Source organism: Gymnoscopelus microlampas, assembly GCF_963454915.1.
Source record: "Gymnoscopelus microlampas genome assembly, chromosome: 2".
In the NCBI taxonomy this organism is placed as follows: Eukaryota; Metazoa; Chordata; class Actinopteri; order Myctophiformes; family Myctophidae; genus Gymnoscopelus; species Gymnoscopelus microlampas.
The window spans coordinates 32,909,171-32,921,720 of NC_139939.1; the positions used below are offsets into that span (position 1 = coordinate 32,909,171).

General features: G+C 39.6%; 1 protein-coding gene across 3 annotated transcripts in view; it reads right to left on the bottom strand.

Moving 5' to 3' along the window:
- Positions 1–12,550, bottom strand: part of myh11a (myosin, heavy chain 11a, smooth muscle) — a 43,795-nt gene that overhangs the window by 29,303 nt on the left and 1,942 nt on the right. For all 3 annotated transcript variants that reach the window (XM_084046168.1, XM_084046169.1, XM_084046170.1), the window contains exons 2-4: positions 7,898–8,262; positions 7,207–7,363; positions 1,841–1,868 (exon numbers count right to left, since the gene is read on the bottom strand). In XM_084046168.1, coding sequence (XP_083902294.1) covers positions 1,841–1,868; positions 7,207–7,363; positions 7,898–8,239 — 527 coding nt within the window. In that variant the 5' untranslated portion in view covers positions 8,240–8,262. The remainder of the gene's footprint in view (positions 1–1,840; positions 1,869–7,206; positions 7,364–7,897; positions 8,263–12,550) is intronic.

The window sequence follows — 12,550 nt, forward strand, 5'->3', positions numbered from 1 at the left end:
TGGCTCCAAAGGCTTGCTTACAACAGTTATCCTCCAATCATTGTAGTTCTGCATGATGGACCAGATAGGGAGCTTCTACTCTGGTTCCACAGGGCTTCATTAATCAAAAATAAATAAATAAATATACTGTACAGTTTGTATATATATATATTTAAAAAAAAAAATCTATTCTTCGTCAAAAATAGCAGATCTACAAGCTGCACGTTGTGAGTTTGGAGATTTGGTGTTGAGGTAAAAAAGGAGCGGAGCTAGTATAGAGCCCCTGGGGGGACCCCAGTCAACTAAGTAGTAGCCTACAGTATATAGGTTTTAAGTGGTTAAGTAATATACTATCTATAGTATTGCCTCTAAGTTAGTCACTTGTCAACAATGACAAGTGATCATCACTATCACCGTCAAATACCAGTAAAGATACAGGACAAAATACCATGTCCAACTTCTCCAAACATTCTCTTTGATAAAATAATTCTTTGGTTATTTGAGGAAATGGTCTGATGCGATCAGAGAATTTGCTCCATCCTGGCACCAATGATTTTAGGAAAGACTGAGCCTTAAGCAGATTGTAAGGAGGAGCATTTCCTCTCATTCCCTTCACTTGGAACATCGGATGCTTCATTCACAGCAATGGTGCTACTGTTTCCCAGCCATCAAGTTTAATAGCTCAATTGCATTGCAATGTGACATGCTGTGAGCTTGTAGAACAGCTATTTTCGCTATTTTTGAATTGTTTGGGAATTATTTGAAAGTTTTCAACATTTTATGAAATGTTTAAAAAGGTTTTGCCTGTAATAGGCCTACTAGTATGCCCACAATAGGGATACCAGGGTTAATCTGGTTAACAGTGGGAACATAGGACATTCATCGAGTTGAATGCATTATAATTGCACTTACAGTATTCTTATCCCTCCAGTTACTTTATTTATTTGAATAGCTGTGTCCTAAATAGTTTGTGTTAACAACAGGCCAGCTGTCATTGACTACATGGCAAACAATGGGCTTTAGTGGAGTATGCACCTACTGTATGTAATACATGTACAGTAAACTATCAGATGCTATGGTTAGTAGAAGTTATATATTCAAATGTAACAATATTCTGTACAATCTGTGTATGTATACACAATCCCAGTGAATAAGAATATTACTCTGGGTGATGGAGCATGCTGCATTTACTCTCACAGTCTTAAACACATGAAAGGCGATTAGCGAATGGTGACTTGTTTTTTTTAATTAAATAAATGTCAGTCTCAGGCAAGTCTTCAGGCTATTAATGCTAGATAAAGAAAGGCCATTTCTCACTGGAACTCCTATCCCCAAGTTGAAACTCTCAATAATAACTTTCAAAGAAGTAAACAAACAAAAGGAGCCCAAACATTTGGGAAGCTAATCTGCTTGTATCATCAGGACACAGGGTACACTTCCTGCGCTTGGGTCTGCGAGGAGAGCAAGTCTAACCCCACAGTCCACTGGGACCGTTCCCTCTTGTGGATGAACACATGGCCACTGAGGCTTCAACGAAATACGGCAAAACTTCCTGCTGATGTATTAAAATATCATGAAGCATAGTAAAGAACGCAGCTGAAATAACAGTGACAAAACAAGGCCAAAAGGTTCCTCATTAATATACTACGCATGCAGGTTAGCTGGTGGAGACCAGTTGATGTTAGATTAGAGAGATGTCTCATTTGTTTCACTCTGTTTACGTAAGCTTTATGTAACAGTTCTATTCCCTCTTGCTTTCAGTGATGTGATGTTTAGGAAAAAACATGGGGAAATGTGATGTTTAGGAAAAACATGGGGAAAAATCAACAAAGGTGCATTTGAGAGAAACATTTTCACTTACGTGCAGAGAATGGACTGGTCCTCACGGTCTGTAGAAACAAAAAATAAGGTTTGTAATGTTAGCGCAACTCCTAAAATATGTGAGCATCAAACAGTTCTATATAACGATACTGCTACTGCCATTTCATATGAAAAACATAACATTTTACTGGTAAAGCTAAATACTATAGTTGTATTTAGCATGTTGGTCAGTCTGTCTGTATTATAACTATATGAGGGGACATGACTTCATTTATCATTTAATATTTTTCTGTGTTTTTCTGTGTCTATCTGAGGATTAATCTCTAGTGTCTACATCTACATCATTCTGCATTATTGTAAAGGCATTGGAAAGCCATATAAAAAACACCTTGACAATACCTATGAAATTAAGCTCTCAAGATGCTAAGCAATGAGTCATCATAACACAGTTCCCTGAAATAGAAGGTTGTACTACTTAGAGAATATTCTGTGTCCATCATGTCCATGTATGGCTACTTTGTAACTGTATCTCTTCAAATACAAGCTACCCAGGGCAGGGTGAGTGTGAGGGTGCACTGTTGAAGGAGAGAACATTTTAGCATTATTAGATCAATTATCACATGACGGATTCTTGGGCTTGGCTTAGTCTAAACATGACCCTTTAGAGAGCTATACTTCAGGAACAGCCAGGGGGGTCACGTGATGGAGGCGAACAATGAAAGAGGTGAGACTGTAGTTGGGAAAGGTGTGTGTGTGTGTGTGTGTGTGTGTGTGTGTGTGTGTGCGTGTGCGTGTGCGTGTGCGTGTGCGTGTGCGTGTGCGTGTGCGTGTGCGTGTGCGTGTGCGTGCGTGCGTGTTAAGTGTGAGAGAGAGAGTAGGAGATAGGATGAAATATGTTATGTTATAACACATGGAGAAGAAGACACATTGCATGTGCAGAGCTGTGCTCTTACAGTCCTAGACAGTGGCCGTCAGGTTGTGCAGTACAACTACAGTCTACAATGGCCTTCGCTGAACTATAAACAATTTCTTATTTTGGACAGGACTTGGCCAGAGTCTCTGCAGATCCATTGGTTCCAATAGTTCCATTCCTTTTACACACACACACACACACACACACACACACACACACACACACACACACACACACACACACACACACACACACACACACACACACACACACACACACACACACACACACACACACACACACACACACACACACACACACACATGCACACAGTACACACACGCACACACATACGCACACGAGCACACAAACACATACAGAATGCTGCCTGTTCTCTGTATTCACTTCCTAATTAAGGCAGATGAAGAGAGAGTGAGAGAGAGAAAAAGAAGTGTGTGGGGGGGGGGGGTTGCTAGGCGAAAGATGGGAGAGAGAAAGTGAGATATCAAGCAATGAGAGGACGTCAAAAACAGGTCCAAATTCAACAATAGCAGAACCTCTTACACTCTTACAGCTGAGGTTGAAACGGACATCAGAGGCAGAGAAAGCACAATAAAGAATGAGATTCTCAGATAGCTTTCCATCCAGAGCTCATTCTGTACTGTACTTCACTGTCTTTATTAAAACTCAGTTAAGTCCTTATCCACTGAAGTGAAGCAGTAAATCTTATATTACAAAACAAAGCAAAGCCCATGACCTGTGTGTCAAGTAAATATCACTGATATTGGGGGGGGGGGGGGGGGGTACTAACAAATCATTTTGTTACACTTTGTCCTACTTGAACTAAACTGCTTTAAATAGAAAATGTACATTGCTCACTTCACTTCTGAATAACCTTATGTGGGCTTTTGCTTGACAGTGGTTTGCTCGTCATTGACAAATACATTTTCAAAAAAATGTTCTCTACAGTAACATTTTTGGGAACAGTACCCCTTATGTTTATCTCCACAACATCAAAGTCAAAGACCAAAGCTAATTCTGAAGAATGACCTTAGAGGTCATGCTGCATTACTCGATGCAGTGATAAGCTTACTGTGATCACAGATAATTGCAGATACTATATCAAGCATGCAGATGTTTGTTATGCAGTTATGTAGGTATGCACCACTTTCACTGTAGTGATATGAATATTCAACCGTAGCATTTAGTGTGGCCCATTAGTCATCACATCGTGGGGATTCCTACTGATGCATTAACAATAACAAACCCCTACCATTCAACACATTTATCAGAAAGTAAGGGTTTAATGAACGGTCTTTGAAGTACTCGTTCTGGTCATAACAAATTACTTTAATGACTACAAGAAGACACCTTGTGATTTATGATTTGTGACAGTTCCTGACTGAATGTATGAAATAATACTTTGATTATTAGTGAGTTGTTATTATTAGTTATTATTAGTGTTGAGGAGGATTCTCTGCACTGTAACTGTATCTATAAGATCTGTTGCTACAGTAAATTCAATATAGTGTTCAATACTGTTCGATTATTATTGTCTCCTGCAGGAACTTGCCAAAGAATCCATAAAGTTACTAGCGTGTTTTAAATTTTGAGGGTAGTCCAAATACCACGACAAGCGCCAATTAATCTTGTCCCTTCTTGTTTACTGTATTTATAAACAACTCTATATCCAAAGACAACCGTTTGCAGAGTGCAAAGACGATGGAGTCTAAAATAGTCCTGCATGTACACAATTGAATTTACAACAGTGTGCAATACATTACGGCCTGATAGCTTAATTCTTGTAAGAGTTCATCAAAACTTGACATGAAATGGACTGCAGCCAAAGACATTCCTAAAAACTGTCCATAACAGTAATACGTATTATCCTGTCTTACAATGATACTTGCTTGGCATCCTTATGATTACTTAGTGTAAGCTACTCTATTTCCTGTTCACATGAACAATCTAACAGTCTAAATACTCCCTAACAATAGTGCTTTAAAGAACCATTTGGTCAGATTTAAGCAGTGAAATCTTCTTAAATGTTATCATGATGTGAAAGTAATAATTAGTAAATGTAGCTGTGTAAAAGCCTTTCATAACATACACCTCGCGTGGTTGGACACCAAATCATGTGTAAATATTATAGGTTTCTTACCAAAAGGGATGTGGCCAAATGGATTTGTGTAACTTGTGTTGCTTAAAAGTTAAGTTGTTTAGCCAGGCAATGAACAGTTTTCAGGCAATGAAAAAGTTGTAGACAACATATCCAAACAAATGTCCACCCACACTCTGTGACTGTGTCCCTTTAGAAATGTACAAGCAGTAGTTTTCAATATTAGACCGGCCCTAGAAGAACATGATACATTAATGAGTCTTTACAAAATAAATTCTAAGACATTGAGCAACGTGTGCCGAGTGTATAATATAATCACTGCACTATCACTTACATTATAACTTACAATTGAATAACTGTGTCCCACTTGTCCAGGGCTACTGGAAATAGAGCTACAGTAGACTACGTCATAGATCAACTTGAGCAAGGATGACATAATGGTGTTTGTCAAAAGTAAAGAGTCTAAATCAGGTTCTCACATCATCCCATAGCACTTTGAACAATGGAGAGAAGTGAAACATTACATCACTCTCAGTGCACATTCAAGGTCATGTTTTTGCAGGGACCCACTGACCAGAGAGGAACAGTTTACTAGTCTAGACTCTAGAGGCAGTCTAAGTGAAGATATACAGATACTTTATCAATGTAACTAATCATTTGTGGTTTGACAGTTAGAGCCACAGTACTTAGATGCGGATATTCACAAAATTCACAGTGTCACAGGACAGTGTCAGCACATTGGCAAATGGCAACAGCATACTTCTGCTTGTCTGGTTAATGATTTTCTGGGCAGAGTTCGATCTAAATTCTTTTGATAAGCCTACAGTACGATACATGATGCAATTACATTGCAAACCAAGAACTACCCACTTTGAACGTCCCTATTTTGGGCATGTCATTATACATTTAACTTTTTAAAAACATTTTTTTTTACAGATGTTCTAAAATAACAGATCTACAAGTTCAAAATGCATTACAATGCGACGGTTTGCGAGCTTGTAGATCGACCATTTTTTAAACAAGTGGTTAGTGGAAAGACTAGGGTGTAAGCTGGTTTCTCCCCATAATGTCTATCTCCATTATGAAGTCTCCTTCTTTGCCCTGAAAGTGCAAAAGACTAACACTGAATGTGACATCTAAATCACTCAACTCTGCAACAGGAAATAATGTAGGAAGGTAGGATATACACCCACTACAATACTAAAATACCGTGGTCTTAATGGTTGAAGCTGTGGCATTTACACAGAGCAAAGGCTAACATTTCTAAAGTTTAAAGGTATAGAGAGATGGAGGGCTAAAATAGTGACATGTTTTCTTGTCTTTCGCCCATCTTTAAAGCTAAATCTCCTCTCTCCTCTGAGAGAGCAGCCAAAACACCTCAGGTTAACCTGGGATCAAGAGGGCATTATTCCTGATGACGATCCACACGTGATCAAAACACTGAACTTGTAGTAAAAAGTGGGAGAATATAGTGTGTGGCTGAACTTTATTATGGCTGAACTTAATCTTCTGTTTGTCCTGCACCTGGATACTACAGTATACTGTGCATGCTCAAGTGGGCATGACCCTGGAATCAATTAATCTGTAAGGGAGACAAACCACTCAGAAGTCTACAATCTTCCTCAGACATTTACTGTAAGCACAGGTTTACCAGTGCACCCATCATCAACTCTAATCATAAAAGGTTTAAGTTTTGCTTAATTTACGCGACGTTACATCAGTTTTGGGCGCAGGGGCACGTTTGACACTTGTGTGTGGTGTATTTGTGTGGTGAAGTTGAGCCAACAAGACAAATGGAGGAAATTTGAAACATGCTGAAAAAAAAAAAAGATTAAAAGAACGGATAGAACGTTCCCACACTGTGAAGTTGCTCTTAAAACTTTATTGACCAGCCCCTGTTGCCTCTGGCGAGCGCAGTTTCTCAAGGTTAAAGCTATTTATTTTATTTACAACTTGCCATCCTTTCAATGGATAGAGAGGTTGTATCGCAATTGGATTACAAAGATATATCTGAGTTTGTTGCAAGGAGTTTGTTGCCGTGCACCCGGTAGAATTGAAAAGGCCTTGCACTGCTGTCTTCGCACAGGGCCTCACATACTGTATGGCTCTGGGTCCTAGCACCCAAGGATATTTTGTAACAAGTTGTCAGAAATTGAATTTATTAACTGTAAAAATGTCCAGCTCATATCCAGTGCCTACATCATTTGGACACGAGTGCGAAGGCACTTGCGAATAAATATAGTGTTTAATAGTGTTTAGAGATGTTGTCAAAAAACACATTTATGTGGAATGGTTATCGTGAAAAACATACAGTGAAAGATTAATAACTTTTGTTGAGTATTACTTTAAATGAACATGTACACAGTGGAATTACCTTGCATCATGTTCCTGTAGGCGTTGTCAGTGATAGAGTAGATGTGAGGTGGAACTTCATGGCGTTTCTTTCCTTTGTACATATCAATGATCTTCTCTGAGTAGATGGGCAGCATTTTGTATGGATTCACCACCACACAGAACAGGCCAGAGTACGTCTGTAAGGTAAGACCACCAGGAGAAACAGAACATTTTAACCACTTGAGTCCTAACATCCCTATTATGGGGGGAACATTCACCGAAAATAGCCCATCAACAAGCTCACAACGCATCGTGTGCTTGTTGATCGGCTATTTTCGGAGAAGAGATTCAGTGTAGAGATTACACATTTATAAAAATAACATAGTTGTCGTCCACAGATTACGTATGGTTTAAGTGGTTAAAGCCTACATCGGTATAACAGTTTCTCACTTAATGTCCCTACATGTGCTTATATATACTTATATATATATATATACTTTATATATATATATTATATATATACTTTTCTGTTTGTTTGTGAATTGAATACACAGGACCACAATGGAAATGAGCCCTCAGGGCTTTTTGTGTTATCTTTTAGCACCATTGTATAATCGTACTACTGTACTATTTGCAAACTGTTAATACAGTATTCAATCAATCAATCAATCAATGTGTGTTTTTCTTTTTGTGCTTGCATATGCATAATATCAGTGTGTTTTAACACTCACATAGATGAGCCCAGAGAAGTATCTCTCGCGGATGTTGTGCAACACAGAGGCCTCGTTCAGGCAGGTCAGCTCAGCCATGTCCTCCACCTTGCTGAATTTGGGCGGGTTCATCTTCTGGATGTCATCTTTGTTGACCGTCAGCTTCTTTGCGTTGTCAGCCAGCTCCACCAGCACCTCGTCACCATGCTCTTCCTTGACGCTTGCAGCCTCGAAGCCATGTTTCTCCGAGGGGATCCATACCAGCTTCTTTGCCGACCAGTCGGCTTGCGCCATAGGGCTGTTGATGAAGTCCTTGTCGACGAAGAGGAACTTCTCATCGTCACTTGGGGCCTTGTTGGACATCTTGGGTTAGAGTAGTGGGCCAACTGTTTACAGGAGCAATAGAAAAACATGGAAAGTCAGTAAATAGTGAATAAATTAAAGGATAAATGGCAAGAGAGAGATGGATGGATGGATGAAGGAAGACATAATGGATGGGAGGAATGAGGGAAGGACAAGAGGACAAAAAGAGGACAAGGGAAATAAGTGAATTAACAGTTGAAGTGGCAGAAACAATGATAATGGCTTAATATCTGTGTTCCATATCATAAATATACCGTACATTGCATAGCAATCCCTAATACATGGAAGAGATATGTACGGTATATTTATAAATGTATAAATCATTGGGATGGATCAGATACTGACTGAGATTCTTGTGAAATTAATTTCAGGCAGAAAATGGTTGATGTACAACTTTAACATTGCACGCAGGGTGAACCAAACACTGATGAATCTCCAAGTCTAGCCCAGTAAAGTAGTGTCCTGACAGCAGTGGTTACTGAAGGAGTTAATATTATTTCATCCATCTGGGAGTCCAGTCACCCCCCCCCCCCCCCCTCTCAGCTGTACACTTTCACACATGCCACATGGGAGACACAAGGGAAACACAAACCATTTCAAGTAAACCATTTCCTAATTTAGATCCAGGCTGGGAAACGGCTTTTAATTTACTCTATAGTATAAAGACCACTAGATGACTCAAAAGCAAATTTAAATAGCACTGAAACTCACTTTTCATTTCTTACTGTACAAAGTCATTGCTCAACTAACATCCATCCATTTTCATTCTCTCACCTCTCTCTCTCTCTCTCTCTCTCTCTCTCTCTCTCTCTCTCTCTCTCTCTCTCTCTCTCTCTCTCTCTCTCTCTCTCTGCCTTTGAGGCTTCATTTCAGTCCCGTGTTCTGATGACCATATATGGGCTGCTTCTCTGGAGCAGGACTCTTTTCTGCGGACCTAAACAGCAAGGCAAGTGAACTTCCAAACAAAGGCCATATAGGGAATAGTATGTCTCTCACTGGCCTGGCCGTTTTATTCCAAAATGATAACAGGGAGGCAGAGTGTCTGAGGGGGGGTGTGGGTGTGTGTGGGTGGAGGGGCTTTAATGTTCATGTATCATGGAGGCCCCTAGCTGCCATCTACTCCCACTGCTACAGCCACTGACTGTTTTAGAGCAGTACCTGGGACATGCTAGGAAGGGGAGTGGTATGGTGGGAGGTTCTATTCAGCCAGAATAGTAACAGGTGCAGCTATTCTGGGCTTTGCTGCTTGTCATGTCTTTATGCACAACTACATTCAATAAGAGCATGGGAAGATTACATAAGCCAAAGTCCAAAATAGTACAAGACATGTAGCCTATATAATACACTATGTGACTGAAACAGCCACCAATAACATTGCAACTAAAACAGCCACTAAATCCAATTAACCATTCTAATATTTCTCAAAGCTTAGAATAAACCTTGAATTTTAGTCTGTTGGCAATGGTTCGGCCCTGTCGCTCACTACACTAAAGCCTGAGGGATGATTTATACTTACAAGTGTACATTTGGCTTAAAGACTCTATCATGACCTGTTACTCCATCCTTCCCTCCATCTACTGTAAGTCTGTCACAGTGAGACTGGCACACCATTTTTATGAGTGGGAACTATGCAAAAAAGCCACTGGTCCTCCTGGGAAAGATTGTAAATGTGCCCCCTGGGACCAACCAAGCTAAATGCCCCTAGGCTCCACGAAGAATGCATAAATAATCACTTAATAGAGTCACTTCTGCAAAAAAAGAGAAAAGGAACAGGACATGTTTGTAAAAAACCTGAAAACCACAATCAACGGGCAAAACCCACAAGCCAAGAGACAGTAGTGAATGGCAGCACATCCACTTAAACTGTCCAGGTGCAGGATAAATTAAGATGAATAAAAGATAGAGTCAGTCCGCACACTGGAAATAATGTGCCTCATTCTGTTTATTGTATATAACAATAAACAGAACACATAGCATTATTTCCATTGTGCAGGTTTTGTATGTATTTGTTTTATCTTATGTAACATCCACAAGTTAAACCATAGTACAAGCGGAAAAGGCCAGCTGATCCATTGATAATCAACTACTGTATTTCCTGTGAAAAGTAAGTGGACTCTTCCTGAGTGACACTCACCCATGTAAAATCATGGGCCACTGTCAGCTCAGGATCCTTCCTTATACCCCCACTGTATCACAATTATGGCTGTGATCATGACATTTTACATGACGATTAATTGTCAAATAATTGCGATAAACAATTTAATTGTGTCTTTGGCATTGAACATTGGAACATACTGTATGAAGAATTAAAAGAAATATGACAACTTAAATATATAAATAAATGATTTAATAATGTTTTACTTTCAAAATAGTGCAAATAGCCGACCCCCCCTGTCGTGTCACTGACCACATCTTTCTTCCAGTGTATGTTGAAGACATGTCTGAGTGAGGAGGTTTGATGGAGTCACAGTTTGATACCATTTGATTAGATCAGACTTTAAAGGATGGTGTCAGAAGATTGTTTGTCAACACAACTACTTTGTCATACGATTGTGTCAATCACCAAAAGATCTTCAACTTGAAAACGTGACATAAGGTTGGCAGAGAGAGGAGGAGGATACACAATGAAAGTGTCCCTATTCACAGGATGAGTACTGTTGCAGTGAGAAGATGAAATTAATGGAAATTATTGAAATATTAAAACATAACATGTGAAAAGGCATGGAGGTAGTTTCAAGGCCTATTGGCAGCATGCACAACAACAAATGAGGCACTGATTGGTCCAGCGGTTTGCAAGATTAACCCCGGTCTGGACAAACAAACAGACCCTCTTCTAGACAGCTCACCGCCATAATACATTGATGTATTGATTGATTGATGTACTTTATTTAGTAAGACATGAGAACAGTACATGGAAGTACAAATTCACAATACAAGGTCTACTAAACTGGAAAACTCATTAAGCACTGAGCTTGTTTAAGATGAGATCCCCATGCACACAAATCATGATGACATAAGAGACAGACAGATACACACTACTATACAGAATGTCATACAATCAGTTTACAGGTTACTGGTATGAAGAGTGAAAAATATGTACAAAAGAAGAAAGAGAGAGGGGGGTAGGGGAGTAGGTTGGGGTAGGTTAGGACTTGGACAGGGGCCATTTTTGAATTGCAGCCTCCTGAAGGTGTATCTTTAGGGCAGTTTTGAAAGTGAGTAGGGTTTTACACTCCTTTACTCCTTTTGGTAGGGCATTCCACATTTTTGATGAATAGCATGAGAACGAGTTCATTCCCTTTGTTGAGCCAAATCTGGGTTGAACATGATTTGTGGAGCTGCCTCTGGTGTTATGATCATGGACTTCATTAACATTTTTGAAGTATTTTGACAAATACAGGGGGATCCCAATGTTGTGGTGTATCTTGAAGACCAGGCCCATAGCAAGTTGCTGTACTCTGTCCTCAACCCTAAGCCATCCAATCCTAGCAAAATGAGCAGGGGTTAGATGGGTTTTGTGATTGAGGCCAAGAAGTAGCCTTACAAGTTTGTTTTGGGATGTTTGGAGCCTTGTTTTTAAGGCCTTGGAAGTTTAATACATAATACTGAGGGATTCCTTGATACTTTAATCCTAATATTCTTAACTTATTTATTAAAAGCAAGGCCTAGTTGGTAGCCAAACCTATGTCAATACATGTACTCTAACACTCTGGGTAATTTCACTTAGGTCTAACACAGAGAAAGACACTGGAGCACACGGATCTTCTGTTAATCCTATTTAATCAGCAAACACAACCAATGTTTTGACGCCGCTGTGTCTTCATCAGAGTCAAAACAGACACAGTTGCATCAAAATGTTAATAGTGTTTGCTGATTCAATATTTAAGAGAAGATCCGTGTGTTCTGGTGTCTCCGGGTTAGTCCTTCAGATGCCTGATGTATACTTGGAGTTGGTTGCACGCCATTTCTTAGATGTGTTGAAAGCTTGTAGATCTGCTATTTTTGGTGCATGACACAGGTGCACAACTAATTAAAGGATGACTTCACCCATTTTCAACCTATCTTCATATAATTGGTCCTAATGCTCATTATAATATGGTGCAATTCTTTTCTACTTGGTCTGGGTCTCATAGGAGGGTTGTGGACAGTTAAGAAAAGCCGCCTACCAGTGACATCATCATTAGGCAGGATTTCTTTTTTACTTTTTCACTTTTTTTATTAACGCTAGAACAATGGCTTCCATTACAGCATGCTAACTTTCCAGGATTAGAAAGCCAGCAGTTTCTATTAGCTTGGATTCCCCCTCGATGA